Source organism: Argentina silus (genome assembly GCF_951799395.1).
Source record: "Argentina silus genome assembly, chromosome: X".
Taxonomy (NCBI): Eukaryota; Metazoa; Chordata; class Actinopteri; order Argentiniformes; family Argentinidae; genus Argentina; species Argentina silus.
The window spans coordinates 12098194-12114474 of NC_139653.1; the positions used below are offsets into that span (position 1 = coordinate 12098194).

Here is a 16281-nt window from a genome sequence, read left to right on the forward strand (position 1 = left end):
TCCCCATTAAATACTTCCACAGAGACATACAGTATTCATCATGCTGTCCACCTCTGGGACACTTCATTGCCATGGTGACCTGCATGGTCAATGTCTGCCTTGTGCCCTGCCCTCTCTCACTCACTTCCCCCTGGAAACCTTTCTTTTTGATCTGTCAATCCATTCACAAAGGTTACAGTTGTTTATGGACAGTTGTATTCCCTGAACCAATGCAAAAAACACAGAATACTGTGTTTATTATCAACATATCACATGTTCCTTTTATTTCATAGTCATGCACAATCATCATTTCCTACTTAATGTCCACTGTTTAGAAGTGGTCAGGTGGTCCACTGGCTCACATTGATAATGCTTCCTTTTTCCTGAGCTGATCAGGTATGACTAGTGTTAGGACATCACCGGGTCAGCGAGTTTCATTTTGCAATACCTCTTAATCATTCCTTTGGACTGCTACATACTTGCATACTTGGAAGACTTGCAAACCTGCCTATGTTTTTTTGTTTTCAAAAACAGAGAAACTGATAGATATATCATTTTATTTTGTGGCTATGACAGACTTGCTGACTTCAACATCATGTTCCCATCACCTTCAGGATCCAAAGAAGAATGACTTACAGTGGTTCCCCTCAGATGTAAAACTTGATGGCAAATACCTGCCTTTGTGTACTGTACATAGATCTAGTTCACGCCTTTGATGTCCTCTGGCTCTGAGACTGGATGTGGAGTGTGAAGGGATCTGCCTGGATGTTTGAGTATCAATCTGAGCTGAGGAAGGTTTCACAGTGCCTCTCTCTCTCTAAGCGGCCAGTGCGAGGAGCTTGAGACGTCTACGACCACACTGATTGGCCACCCGCTGTGACACATTTCCCTGGAGCAGAGCTCCCGCTGGTCCATTGCTAACACTCACTGCTCCGTCCGATGGCTTAGTCACGAGAGATCTGTCAAACTTAACCAAGCAGCTACATGTACTTTATTTCAACATCATTGCTTCAAAAACATCCGTAGCTAACACTGAGCCTCTGCTTGGATACCTATCACTTGAGATCTTGCACTTTTTTGAGACTCAAAGGAAGACACAGATATGAAGCAATTATCTGTAAGGTTGTTGTTACCTGTGCAAACCTTACTGGGGAAATCCCAGAATGCACAGTGAGATGAATACAAACTGTCACTCTGTGGCATTAATTGAGGCCTGTTTAACAACTGTGAATAGCTATTATTCTAGCTGTTAAGTCCTACTCTCTGAAGTAAAAAACAAAACAAAAAAAAAACTGTCTTTTTCATTACATGTTTTCATGTATCACATTTCTGAGGCAAGTTGCCCACTGTGACACTTCAAGGTACAGTAACTGATGCAGTGCTGTGAGGTAATGCAGCATGAGGGGCGAAGAAGGCGGCCTTGTTGTGAATGTATGACCGTTGCTCAAGCACGCACTCTCACCATGCGCTATCTTTTCTACGGAGGCTATATACACTGCCACAGCCTCCAAACATGAACCAACTATGTTTCTTCTTGCACTCATCTGACCAACTTACTTTTTTTCTGAACAAACTCTTGAATCATCTAAATGGACTTTTTTTTCTATTTGCATTTGGTTGATGGATTGATTTGAAGGGACAGTGAGTGACACCTACAGAACAAGCATGCAGAGATGACCAGATATAACTGAGCAGTCCGCTTCACTGCCTTTTATTTTATTTTGCAATAGAGTACATCAGCACTGTTTCCCATTGTCATTCTTATGACAATAAATTATGATATTGTATTCCTCTGGAATTATTGCTAGACATAACTGTAAACCTTTGTAAGGAATGATGATTTTTACACTGAAATGCAACATGTGATTATCACATTTGAGGAAAAAAGACTTATAGAGTGAATAAATGACAGGGTTTATTAGATCTGCTGTTTGTTGTCTTCAAGTGTAATCACATGTACCATATAAAAATATTAATTTTGAATACATTTCACTCTGATATTTGTTTCCTACACATGTCAATGTGCATGAATAGACAGTGTACCCACTATAAAAGAAAAAAAAGAAAAGACTTGCAGTGTTACTGTACAATTACAAGTCCTCTAAAAATCATCCAAAATGTTAACAACATTTAAGAACTACAGTATTTAGAGCAGAAAGAGAGTAAATGTAAATTATCCTCACATTCAAACCTTCAGCAATACTTTCCATCATTTGCTTTTACAGCACACACTGTCCATACAGCTAAAATAGTTGTGTTATGAATGAAATGTGTGTGAAATGCCTGCCTGAGAGAAATCAGTCCAAATCCACTAGCAAATGTCATGTTCCACTCTCACTGTAATCTGACCATAAAAGAAGGTTGCCTGCCTGTCTCTGCTTGCTGCAGAGAAGGGTAGTCTGCTGCCCTCTTGTGTACCAGAGGGAACCTGCAGGCATTCCAACCTTCTGTGTGTACTATTCTCCCCATTAGAGTCCTGGCATAGAGAGCAGGTGGAGGTGGAGGTGGAGGAGGAGGCACTACCAGGGAGAAAGACGCCACAGAGACGCTCCCCAGAGCGACCAGGGAAGTTGGAGTTGACAGTAAATAGAGAGTATGGTGGCTCCTCTTGGGGTGGGTTATCAGGGCCAGAACATAGGGTGGTGGGATGGGGGGCAGTCAGAGTGCAGGGGTCACTGCTCCTTCTCTCCTCTCCCTCTGCTCTGGCATCTCCTCCCCTCCCTACCACATTTCCCAGACGGGCTCTTATCTTCTGCCTCAGGCTCTGCAGCGCCCCCTGGAAGCGCTTGCTTAGCAGTGCGTACAAAAGAGGGTTGATGTCTGAGTTCAGCAACACTAGCCAATAGGAGAAGGTGACAGCAGAGGGTGGGACTAGGCTGGACTTGCATGATAGGGCAGTCTCTGTGGCCTGCACCAGTGCCACTCCCATGTAGGGCGTCCAGCAAAGGAAGAAGGTACAGATGACCAGGAAGAGACGCACCACTCCTTGGTGATGATGGTGCTGGGAGTGCTGGTGGGCCGGGTGGGGGGCACTGTGGGCCAGGAAGGAGAAGAGGCGTCGGGATGCAGGGTTGGTGGAGGCGGCGCTGCAGGACTGTGGGGCTGCAGGGTCACCATCCCCATGGGCCTCTGACACAAACTGCCCACTCAAGTGGTACACAAGCCTGGAGGGGACGTGGTCATCCACACACCGCTGCGGAGCCTGCTGAGGGCTTGAATCAGTGGAGGAGGAGGAAGTAGGATTCCCCCTGTTGCGATGAATGTGGTCCTCTAAGTTGTGGATCCTCCTGGCGTGGCTGCGTGCCACGCGGACAATATTCACATAACAGAAGAGGATTACTGTGGAAGGCATGAGGAAGGATAAGGCAGCCATGAAGGCTGTGTAGCTGGGGCTGCTGGCCCAGTTGACTGCACAGCTGTACATGGGGCCCACAAAGTCCACAGTGCTCCAGCCAAGCAGTGGAGGGCAGCTGGTGACCAGGGCCTGAAGCCAGATCCATAAGACCACCGCACAGGTCCTCCACAGCGTGCAGCGAGAGCTGTAGCGCAGGCAATCCATGATGGAGTGGTAGCGGTCCAGCGCGATGGCAGCCACGGTCAGGACTGAGGCAGTACAGTACACTGAGGAGGTGTAGCCCACATACAGGCACAGATCCTATCAGACAGATTAACAGGAGATAATAAATTAAAAAACTGCAGAGAGACACAGTATAGCAGTAATTAATGATATACACATTACCATGAAAAGTGAAGCCAAGTAAGACTTACAGTGCAGTCCACCCAGCCGTTGTTCATAATTGAGACAGCTACAAATGGCATGACTCCAATGCCTACCAGGAGGTCACTAATGGCCAGGTTAATGAGCAGCACCGACGTCACCGAGTGGAATGTCTTTGTAGCAGCCACAATAACAATGACCAGAATATTACCTTAAGACACAGCAATAAACAGCATTTATAGCTTATTTTCTGTCATAGGTCTCAGAGCACTTTACTTACAGTACATTATGATATATGAGGTGTGAGAGAGAGAGAGAGATAGGAGGGGAGGGGGTGGACATTGACATAAATGATAATGAAACTGGTAAATCCAATGAAAGTCCTTGCTTTATACATTTCAAGGTATTACACGGCATGTCATTTCTCAGACAAAAATCATGAAGACGTAAAGCAAGTAATTTATTTATATCCAAATAGAATTATTATTCAGCATGTTGGATTAATATAAGACAACTAGATAGACAGGTACGTTATGTCGGGGCTCATGTTATTTCTGCGGGTGCAAACGTCAGATAGTTCATGATGCGAATTAAATTAAGTATGAATATATAATATGTATATAATTTGACTGGGAACATTTGGACAAAGATTGGACAAATATCGATTCAAATAGATCATGCATTGCCTTTAGTGCGTCTCAGAAAAGGAAAGTTCAGTATTGACTCATGAAACCCACCTGTCACAGCACCCAAACACATGAATACCATAAGGACCTCCAGGACAAGTTTAGTGCGGGGTGATAAGTTCTGCCGTGTCGCCGCCGTCATTGTCGCATTTTTTACTGAGATCCGCATCTCTCCTGGGTAAGGGACATTGGCATCCATCCATGCGCCATCCAAGGGGTCCATGATCTCCCTTTAACCTGATGATGGTAGGCTATAGAAACTGTTGACCCGAACTAGAGTTGAATGCCATTTATCCATAGGCCTATAACTGATAAGCAGGGTATACAACAGACGAGTCCAATTATGCATCGTCTCCTCTATCTGTCGGCATCGGTTTGGCTCCTTTACCTGCGCACTTGCTGTTCCTGATCAAAGTTGGGCGTGGCGCGCACAAGGTGGTCACCAATTTTCCAATGTGTTAGAGCACTGTCTATTCATTCTTATGAGCCATGAGAAATAGCATGGTTTACAAAGAAATCAAACGGTAACCTTTTCATTTTACATCCCTGTTACATCTGGTATTTACCCAGTATTTACTAAGAAGCTATGTGGCAACAAGGGGTATTTTATGGTACTTACCTCAATAAATTCAGCACAATTGGTAACTACCTGGCACTAAATGGCACATAGTGGTGCTTGTGTCAGTAAATGTAAAAGAAACGAGTGTAATTAATATGCAGTTATTAAGTAAATACCTGCTTAATCAAAAATAAAGGGCTATAAAATAAAGGATTACACACTACAACTAAACATACAAAATGAGACAACTACAAATTCAATCCCATACAAAAGTGCTTTATTTGTCATTTGTATAAGATACATAGTTAATATCAAATATCACACAAGAAACACAATTTAATACACTTCAATACAATTTACACAAGGCAAAACTGAGCCAAATAACAAATCTGCTGATTTCAGCCCACATAGCACAAACACAGCCCCTGTCGAAACAACAGCAAACACATTGTAATATTCTAATGTAATATTCACACACATCCTGCAGAACTCTTACTTCATCATTCCTTTTCCTCCATGAAGGAGCTCAGGGACAGACCAGGGGAAGTGGCTACTTTATAAACTGAAATGAGAGAACCCCAGTGAAAATAACATCCATATGTAATCAGGAGATGGGTAAAAACACAATCTCCATCTCTACCTTTCATCCTCATCTATGACCCCATATCCTGGGAGGGAAAAGGCCATGCTTACAGGACCAATAAAACAAATGTTTAAAATGTACACAGCTGTTGACAGAGGTAAGTTAAGTCTTAATTTGACAATGTCGAAGATAGCAATAATGAGCCCACTGGCAAGTCTGTTACAAGTGTGGGTTTTTTATTATTCTTTTTTGTCTTCAAGATCCGGGTTCATGGCATGAGCAATAGGGGGTAGGTGCTGGCGTGTGTACTCCCAAACCAGTAGGGCGGCACTCACATGCACATTCAGCGAGCGGATGACACCTTGTTGTGGGATCTCCACACACACATCCAGGAGCTGCAGCAGGTTGGCTGGGATGCCCTCCCGTTCATTACTATCAAGAGAGAGAGAGAGAGAGAGATGGTGAAAGATTATAATCAATTAAACCATTCATCATAGTCAAAATATTTCACACACAAGAGCAAGAGCTAAATGTGGAATACATTAAGTATGTGTGAACAACATGTGAAATATGGGCCAAACTAATTGACCACAAACAGGTATTAAACTGATATGGTCTTCAGTTAGAGAGGATGGGAGAAGAGAGATTGGGTGTAGAGATTCATAGAGATACACTTATCCTGTGTTCAATTGAGTGATAATAGATCTAATCGGAGATTAGACTAGGAAGCTGCTGGGCTGGAGGAGACCACAGGTGTGTTTACTGACGCCTACACTCCAACAGCGGCTTGTGTTCTTTACAAATAGCACCTCTGCGCCAGCAACCGCTTCTCACACACCCTCTTATGTACTGCAGTGTTTGTTTTACTGAGCTTAATCGGTCCACAGAGGAATGATAAATATCAAATCTCTGCCTCTCTGTGAGCCCATTTACAGGACACACAGTACAGAATAACATATTGAACTGAGTGTGTTTGTGATATAACATCATAGTGAGTGCTTCTGTAGCTTGTTGTTATGGTAATCAAACACCCCATGTTCGTCCCATTTTCAACCCAGTTCATATTAAGCAAAGAACAGTGTTGTCTGTCTGTCCATGTGCTTTTCATTGTGTTAGGTCCATATGTATCAGTGTGGCACTACATAGTGTGTGATGATTTCCTGTTCCTCGCTCCTCAGAGTAGGCTGATTAGAGCCCAGCATGCCTAGGCAGGCATCCTAACAACAGCAGGGAGCAGGGGAAAGGTACAGACCCAGGGGAACACACATTCAATTAGTGTGGGAGTACATTAAAGAGGTTTGTCAGCAACCACCATGACCCGCAAGAGTTTCACACAGCCTGGGGACTGTGTGTCTATACAGTATGTGTGTGTGTATATACAGTATGTGTGTGTGTGTGTGTGTGTGTGTGTGTGTGTGTGTGTGTGTGTGTGAGTGGGCAACTGGACATAAACCTCTGTTTGACTGTGATATAAATGCATGCAGTGTGCTTTGTGCTTGGATGAGGGATTGTGGTCCTACCCCAGCAGTAGAAGGGTCTTCTCAGGGAAACAGTAGTCCTGTAGACTCTGACTGTTGGCTGTCTGCTCCACTCCCACAATGCAGTAGCCCTCACTCTTCTTCATCTGCAGGAAGTCAGCTAATTCTGCAGGCTTTACCTGATAAGAGAAGAAATATAAAATGCTTAAAATATAAAATAGCAAACTCTGTGTTTGATTCTATGCACCACTCTATGAGAGGAGGCAACAACTGAAGACTGTTCAATTGAGTGAGAGAAGAGAAACACTACTGTAAGTGAGAGTTCTTCAGGGGTACAAAGTCAGATGAGTACAGAGGTGTAGAGTGAAGTGTCATAGCGTTGTCTGTTGTCTCTCACCTCAAGCAGGGGGAGCCACAGCTCAGAGGAAACACTCAGGGCTTGGAAGTGCTTATCGTTGACGTGGCGAAGGCTGTCGAGCACCAGAGCACTGGCACCAAAAATCTCACAAGTCCTACATAGCCCTACAAGACGAGGAACATAAAAAGATTCACAATAACCAACAGGTACACAGACATCAAGACAAGTAATTAAAAGAGGGATAACAGGGCCGAGGTCTAGAGCTAGACAGACTAGATAAGCAAACATGTTATCTTGGTCACTCATTGGATGAATTCATATTAAACATTTACAACACAGCACGCCCTCGTCTTTTATACAATCCCATTGTGTCAATATTTGTTTTTAAAATAGGTCTTCCTCTGTAAAAACTAATTTCAGTCGGAGCCAGTCTAATATCATTTCAGACAACCAATATGCCGGTGGAGAACATAAAATAGGAGGCTTTTATGATGAAATCCTTGCAGTCCCTTGAACAAACTCTATTTTGGAGTGAGGTGATTTTGTTTTTGTAGCATGTCTGTGTTTGCCCACTTTAACCAGATAAACATTGTGACAGCCTAGCAACAACATCCAACAACATTCTGGTAGTGTCCTACTGACAGGGCCTGACAACAAAACACACCAACACATAATAATGTGTCCCATCTTGAGGAGTTTAATCAGGTTATTAGCCTTGACTTAAAGAGTAATAGAAATGGATTTGGGTACATAGAACTCTGACCTCCTAGGTTGGTGGGCTTGTCGATGAGTGAGGCGACCACCAGGAGGGCGCCGTGGAGTTTGCCTAGGCGGGCTGCTCTCTGCTGGGGCACCAGCTGTAGCTCAGGCTCCTGCTCCTGGATCCCAAGCCTCCAGGGGGTCATCTTCTTCTGGACCTCAGCCCATCGCTCCTCACGGCCCTGCTCACCTACCAAACACAACACCAAACAGATGAACCTCTTTAACAACACCAATCCCCCCACACAAATCAAATCTAGATTTGCACCAGTAGCTGCATGTGCAGTCTTAGCTGCCCCCTAGTGGTGCTACCTTTGTCCTGCTGGACCCAGTCCCCAGGCTGCAACTGGCCGAGGTCAGGGACAGGGTTTCTCAATGTGAGAGCTGAACTCTCAGAAAAAGTCACCAAATTCTCAAACTTCCAGGGCAGAATCCACTCATCATCTGCCAACTCTGACAAGCTGGGAAAAGTGTGGAATATGGTCTAGAATAGGAACGAAAAAAATAAGATTTCAAAATAATCAAATATAAGATGTTATGCAGTTTGTCAAAACTCACACATTTCACAAATACAATGTAAAGGCCCACCTCAACACTATAATCCCTTATAGGATTAAAGGCACCAAAGAAGAAGTGGTCCTGAATCCTGGTCCAGTTCTTATTTGCATTTCTGTAGGGTGATAGAGTAGTTATTTCATAATCAAACTTGACTAAAAATTGACTAACTTTTATGATTTTCTGATGCCTATGTCACTTACCCAGTACTCTGCATGGCCTCAGCCTGGTGCAGACAGGCCTTCACCACAGTAGCCAGACCCCCAAGGCCATCAGGACCCCCCACACCCTCCTCTGCCTCAACCCTGGCCCCCTCCAAAGCCCACACCCTCTTCAGGGCCAGCAGGGCATACAGGCGTACACTGAAGTTGTGGCTGAAACACCACTGCAGGATCACATCCAGGGCTTTCCGCCACTGCAAAGCCTGGGACACAGAGGGGATCAGATGTTCAGGAGAGGAAGTTGTGAGGTACAGGATAATGGTGTCTGGGTCTACTCTAATGAGATCGTACCTTCTCTTTGAGTTGAGGCATGATGACGTTTAAGTGGACCAACACAGACAGGAAAGTACAGATGCTAGTCTTGGTCTTTTCTTGATCCTGTACACAAACCACACCAATAGGACAACATCACTGGCAATAGAGGAGTTGTGAGCATCAGTAGTTCTTGGGCTGTTGCACAATTGTCCACGCAGCGCTAAACTGCCAAAGTGTGCTAGGGTGTTGCAGGTCGGGTACTCACCACACTGAAACAGGCCCACAGACTGTCCATATGGCCAGGGTACTTGACCAGGATCAGCACCATCAGCCACTCTATCAGGTACTTGACTGAGGCCTGATTACTGCAGAACCCAGCCTCATACACACGGCTTAGCACAGTGCCCAGAAACTCCTTCACACACACACAAACCTTGGGTTATACTCTTATTGTATGTTAATGAGTATGCATGTGTGTAAGGTAGTGTGTAAGTGTGTGGTGTGCGTGTGTGTGTGTGTGTGTGTGTGTGTGTGTGTGTGTTGTCTCTTACCTCCCTCAGTTTGGGCAGCAGCAACAGTAGTGTTTGCCACACCCTGTTTTTCACACGATGCTGCAGAGAATTGCTATAATAACGCACTTTTGACTTTGATATTTCCTCATCCTGAGAGAGAAAGAGAAGAGGGGGCAATTAGGTAGCAAAAGAGGGCCAAACGTACAGATACAGAACATAAGTAGCAGTCAGGCATTATGAACAGTCATATCTCCAGAGGAGTGTGTCTCGCTCTGCACTACCGTTACCTTTCTCAGCAGGTCCAGAACCAGCTCCTCTATCAATCTTTCATGCTGCTGATTGGAGGGATCCAGGTGGCTGAGGAAAGCCAGTACACACAAACGGGGGAACTGGTCATCCCTGTTATCACTGAGAAACAGAGAATGAGACAAGGCTGTTACAGCAGTGTGAGTGAGATCCCCAGTGGCCGTTCTTAGAGCCACTGTATAGTACAGTGTGTGTGACAGGCCATAAATGCAGTTTCAGATAGTGAAATGCAGTGACAGCTTACCTGGTAATTACAGTGTTAGCAGTACACTCCTCTCCAAGCTGCTCCACATAAGTCTGGACCTCCTGGATAAGTCTATGGAGGAGAAAATATATCATAATAACTCAGGGTGACCCTCCACAGTGTTTGAATAACCACTAAAATTACCTCTTAGAAGTACCTTTGGTCTCTTCTGAACACTGGTCCATAGACACAAGCTTCTGTGAGGATGTTCATATGCATGAGTGCACTGGAGAACATAGCGTCAGCATGGCTTTCATTAGGTGGGCAGGAGGGTAGCCAGGTCTTGCAGCAGTGTTGAATCAGTACATTGAACACACCCGTCTTGGCCTGGGATAGATCTATCAGCTCACCAGTTACCTGCCGAGGAATCAAACAACACAGAGATTGTATATAAAAAACCTGTATAAATTCCTGTTTTTAAAATGATGTCACACACTTTCACATATATTGTGGTAGAGTTAGGGTTATGCCACAATATATACCACATCATTTTCAGTATTTAACCTTAATTAATTTTAAACAATGAATGGCCAGATCTAGTCTTGTTGAGCAACCTATTTACCTGTTGCAGGGTGGTGGTGAGCCTTGGAGCCTGTGCTTTTGTCAGCCCCAGTAGACCATGTTGGAAGGCCATAGACACAAAGGCACTAAGGGTGGGCCAGAAGTCATGTGGGTTACTGCTCAGTTGCTGCACGAGCTCCCAGGACAGAGTCACAGCCTCCACACACAGGGCCTCATTAGACAGTGCCACCTAGTGGGGCAGACAGACAAATACAGAAACCTGTATGCCTTATCAGAAACCAAGTTCAGCAGGCGAGAGGAGAGCTGGGGGAGAATGTGCCATTTAGCTCATGGCAGTGTCTGCTCCAGTCAAGGCTCACCTGTGGCAGCACTGCCTTCATGAAGTCCAGTACAGGCAGCACCAGGTCACTGGGCAGCAAGGCCAGAGCCTCCACTGCAGCCTGTAGGGCCCCAGTGGCCAGAGAGATCTCCATCAACCCTGAGGGGACCTCTGTGGTCTTCATGGACTCTGCCCACTTCAGGAAGCTCAGGCATCTCCACTGGTCCCGTACAAAATGAGCGGCCATGCGTCCCCAGTCCTGTAGCAGGGGACTCTGCTCTCCACCACTATGAACAGATTAAAAACTCTCACCACCATGACTTCAATTATATAGTCAAAACATTATCTTATCACATTATTTTATTATTGTATGAATATTTCTAGCTTTGGCCCAAAGAGGTTGAAAGCAAAAGGGAGGGAGGGAGAACAAAATGAGGAATGGAGCAAGGGATGGTGTCTCATTCAGCAATTCAAGCAATATCATTCATACATACTGCACAAACTATGACAACTCTACGGTCCTCTACTGACCCTGATGAGTGGTCTGTTGGAGGCTTGAGCAGTGTCTGATTGAAGCGCCCCAGTGAGAGAGGGGTGGCTGAGGGAGAGCCACTGCCAGGGCAAGGACCAGGGGTGTAGAAGTAACCAGTCTGAGAGACCAGTAAAGACATGGTTTCTGACTGACTCTCAATCATGTTCTCTTCTGCAAGATCACACAGCATGGCTAAGGATTTCATAGCAATCGCCCTGGCCACCTGGTCACCTACAGAGCGGATCTAGACGCAAACAGACAGACCCAGACAGACAGAAAGAGGTGTGTGTATATTAGCATAGCTGATTGAGTATGTAGGCTGTGCTACCATCCATGAATTCACAAGTAAGCCTGTACCTGTTCTGTTGGCTCTTGAAGTGTCCTGAGGTTATATCTGATGAACTTGGGGTAATAGGTTTGATGCATGTTACAGCTGTACCGCTGTATGCCAGTGTACCTCACCACCAGCAGATTCAATACAGACAGGTACAGGTCAGCCCGGTCCACATCACAGAGCTACAAACAAGTACAAACAAGTCAGCAGACAGGGACAACTAAATAATAAAGAGTGTGCTTGAGGTAGAGCTTTTCACCTCCTGCAGTTCCCCACTAAGTCTTCGGAGGATAAACTCCTGGACAGGTTCCACCACACTAAAAACCAGTGTATCCATGGCAACTGCAACATTGTCCTCTGCACAAAAAAGATCACAGAAACCTTTAATTGAAATACAGATCTCTCATCTACACTACTATCTATGATGGAACAGTGTGAATCAGAGACATCATATCACAAACCCTGTTCTTGGTCCAGACCCAGACAGCCGGGTTTGCATTGCAGTTTGAACAGTCGTAGCAGTAGTTGCAGGCTCTTGTCGGTCTTGTGCAGAGGCAGGTAGACATTGGTGCGGAGTCTGCTCAGGGTGTCAAGCAGGGGGCACAGTAGGGACTTCAGCCCATCGCCTATCTTTGCCCCAGGTCTCTGCTTCTCCACATCTACACACACAAGGATGGCTTGTGCCAGCAGATCAGCCTCCCCAGGGTCAGGCAGAATGTCCGTCTGATCTGTACGACATTACAACAAGTATCTATAAATTATATGTGTATCACCATGCTTCCAGCAATGTGCAAAATGCTAATTGGGAGTATTTTGTTAATGGTGCAGTAGTTTTCATCAAATCTGGAATTCCAACTCTACAATAATTTTCCACTATTTCTCTCCCTCTCCTGCCTCACCAGTGCTGGGTGGGACTGTGAAGAATGCCTCTATCTGGTGTTGAACGTAGCCTCTCACAGTCTCTCTCTCCTGGGCAGCATGGCTACCATCACCACCTTGCTGTGAGCGGGAGCCTCCATCTCTGTGATAGGGCTTGAAGTTGCCCTCATTGTCTGCCAACCATTGAATTAGCTGGATTGGACACACACATACACAGCACATCAGATATGCACAAACTAAAGGTTTCCCACATTCCCATCCCATCCCCATACCTGATTCCAGAGCCTTGTCCCTCTGCATAGAGACTCATCTGCACTGAAGTGCACCAGAAAACTGAAGACATCATCCAGGGACACTGATGTCTGCAAATGATGCAAAAATAACAAGTAATACATAAGCAGAGTTTTTTGCTCACATCTCTATGTATTAAAGACAATGCATCCCTCTTTTTCAATATAAGTAATGGGGTTTAAGAAGTCACACAGGAAAGATAAATTCACTCACTCTCATACATCATGCTGTATTTAGGTGTTACATTTCATTGTACCAAATGTTGCAATGCCTCTATTCAAACAAACTGGCTATAATGTCCTACCACATCTGTCAGGCAGAAGGCGCTGTGCAGGAGGAAGCACTGGGCAGCCCCTCTTAACAAGACCTGGTGCGTGATCATGGTGCAGCGAAGCACTTCCCTGGAACATACCAAAGCATGTCTCTCAAGCCATATTCAGCCATACCACCATGACATTAACTATCAATAAAGTATCAAGGCATAAGTCAAGTAAGAGGATTCACACTACCTGAGAGCATGCAGCCCATCAGGTCCCAGGAGACGGCAGGGAGGGAGGTGAGACAACGCCTGGGAGAGGAAAAGGATGGGTACTGCACACCAGTGCTGAGACCCCATCCTCTGGATCAGCTGCAGCAACACAGAGCCTGAGGAGAGTAACAACATATCACAGTGTCCCTTTTACTAAAGCAGGAACCTACAGAGGATGGTTACCTTCAGAAGACAATCCCGTACTGTACCTCTGCTCTCCTGTGGCAGGCTACTGAAGAAGGTGACCATGAAGGCCTGCAGTTTGACTCCCAACTCAGGACATTCCCCGATGCCTGCAGACCTGGACAGAGATTAAGTATGTCTTATAATTTTGAACAGGATTTTCTCTAAGCAATTCTTTCTTTATTACTATTCTGAAGCACAATCTGCACCTTCTACTGTAAGACTGTGTGTTTCATGTCATGTCATGATGTGGTATGATTGAGTGGTGATGACTCACCTGTGGAAGAGGGAGCTTTCAGACAGCACATCCATGAAGGGACCCACAATAAACTGGGGAACAAGTGAATAAATAATCATACACAATAAACTCTCTACTGATTCAGAACATACGCCACTACCACAATCAATAACATAGGCCTATACCAGCACATCATGGTCTAAATTACACAATGACTTTATAAAAAAGAAAAGGTCAGCCTAGCTTAGCATCTTTGGATGGATCAACATTCCACACCAGAGACATTCTCCCTCTAACCTGTGAGAAGGCCAGGGCGAAGTCTGGCTGTTGGAGTGCCTGGAGCTCCAGGAGGTGATACACTCCCTCTTTCATCACTGACTTGTTCTCACTGTGGAACATGCGCTGGTACACACACAGCAGCCAGGACGGATGGAACAGGCCGCTGCCTGAGAGCAAGTCAGATTGAGGATTGGCAAAGAAAGAAAGGGGATAAAAAGAGGAGGCGATAAAGGTTTGGGTTGACACACAAGGAATACACACAATAAATTACTCTGTGAGCTTCTTACCCTGACTATCATTTGCTGCTGTTTGGATTAATACATCAATTCTGTTCAGCACAGGCCGGACAACATGAATCTGGAGAAGAGAATAAAATTACAAGCAATATTAGCAACTGGCAACCTGATATTAGCAACTGACAACCGTCGATAAACATGCACAGTTTCACTACATGATCTAATGTTGATTTAAAGACAACACAAAGAAAATAAATATTCCTACCTGGTTTTCCTCCAGGGTTTCCATGACCAATGCATAGTCCTCCCAGAACTCCCGCAGCAACTTGCTCTTGTCAGGTGCCCATCTGAACATCACCTCCTCACCTGCAAAGGTTGTTGTAAGGTGTTATAGTGAACCTATTTGAGTTAGTTTGGATATTATAGGAAGCGTCACAACTGGCATATTAGATATGAATAATTATCAAGCCCATTCTCATACAGTTGAAAGTCAGCAGCAGGTATTAACTGTATTTCTTCAGTGTAAAAATTGCATTTACAGCAAGCAACATGGTTTAATCACAATGCATACGCCTCTTACCTTCCCCTGATGCAGCACTGCTTGCACACTCAACCCTCTCGTCCTCTGACAGGGCGACACACCTTTTCAACAGGTACAATGCACGCTTCCTTGACAAATTGTCTCTGTGTGTCAGTCCATGCTGAAGAATCTTCCAGAACTGCAGAGACAGCCTGGGGTCAGGTCGAGCACAGGCAGATGTTTGAGCAGGTGTGTGCGGTTTGATCAGAGGGAACAGGTTGTCAGAGAGAGCTGTCAAACACAGTAAGGTGCGCTCTGTCACCACAGGTGAGCTGTCACCCATGTGCCAGCTACAGAGATCATTCAATACCAACTGTACTGTGTTCACTTTCCTCTTCTCACTGTAGCAGTTGAGGAGAGTAAATAGAAGCCTGACAGTAATTTTAGAGACCAATGCATCCGGTAAAATCTTGATGCAGGACAAGGCGGATGACAGTGTCAACATGGTCAAGTGTTCATCTGATGAGAGCGCCGGTAGAAGAAGAGCCATAACTTCAATGGCAACGTCTATATCCAGTCGTCCCTGGCTGTGCAATTCTTCCTCAGTCTCCCCATCAGAGAGCTGAAACACCGGTAGGACAGAGCGGGCGACTCGCAACGCAACATCTGTTTCACACATGGAGATGCAGACTCCTAGGAGCCTACACACAGCACTGGTCATTTCTTTACTCCGTACCTCCAGAACACTGTTACCTTTACATGCCACGTTTTCTTTAGAGATTTTTATAAGAAGAGGTAAACATTGAGCCCAAATAATCGACTCAACCTTTCTTAGAAAGGTCTCTCTTTTTGAAGTTGTAAAGGCAACTTTATGTCCATCAGACGTATCAGACTGGAGTAGCTTACCGACCCCATCTATGAAAGTTGTCAGAGCTTCTATCCCCTCTCTCTCCGGACACGAGTCATTTGGCCAGCACAATGCGCTAAACAAAGTGTCATGATCAGGGCAACTCGACAAAAGGGTATTGATTAAAATAGAGGACATTGCAAAAGGCTACTGTACAACGTGTGCACACACTTTCTTTACAGCAGACTAGCCACGCGTTTCCATGTGGAATGTAAACTTCCTGATACGTCATTCAATACAAATATCGCGAGATAAATGTTGAAAGCAAAGGAGTCGACAAAAAAACTATTTATGTCAAC

The 16281-nt window shown here is 45.1% G+C and overlaps 2 protein-coding genes across 2 annotated transcripts; both read right to left on the reverse strand.

The window, feature by feature from the left end:
- Positions 1–2290: 2290 nt before the first annotated feature.
- LOC310822222 (5-hydroxytryptamine receptor 1D) lies at positions 2291–4525 on the reverse strand (the record flags this gene model as incomplete). The annotated part of the gene is made up of 3 exons (XM_083694571.1): positions 2291–3634; positions 3748–3908; positions 4435–4525. The coding sequence occupies 3 exons, from the start codon at positions 4523–4525 to the stop codon at positions 2291–2293; spliced, it is 1596 nt and encodes a 531-aa protein (XP_083550697.1).
- Positions 4526–5209: 684 nt separating this feature from the next.
- On the reverse strand, positions 5210–16120 carry tarbp1 (TAR (HIV-1) RNA binding protein 1; the record flags this gene model as incomplete). The annotated part of the gene is made up of 29 exons (XM_083694572.1): positions 5210–5957; positions 7046–7182; positions 7401–7525; positions 8125–8310; positions 8433–8604; positions 8709–8790; positions 8879–9099; positions 9188–9274; positions 9417–9566; positions 9703–9813; positions 9951–10071; positions 10214–10285; positions 10371–10570; positions 10776–10964; positions 11095–11341; positions 11586–11830; positions 11944–12102; positions 12180–12277; positions 12382–12648; positions 12820–12991; positions 13072–13161; positions 13395–13491; positions 13600–13735; positions 13829–13920; positions 14080–14132; positions 14338–14486; positions 14607–14676; positions 14821–14921; positions 15136–16120. The coding sequence occupies 29 exons, from the start codon at positions 16118–16120 to the stop codon at positions 5765–5767; spliced, it is 5007 nt and encodes a 1668-aa protein (XP_083550698.1). The 3' UTR covers positions 5210–5764.
- Between the last annotated feature and the right edge of the window lie 161 nt (positions 16121–16281).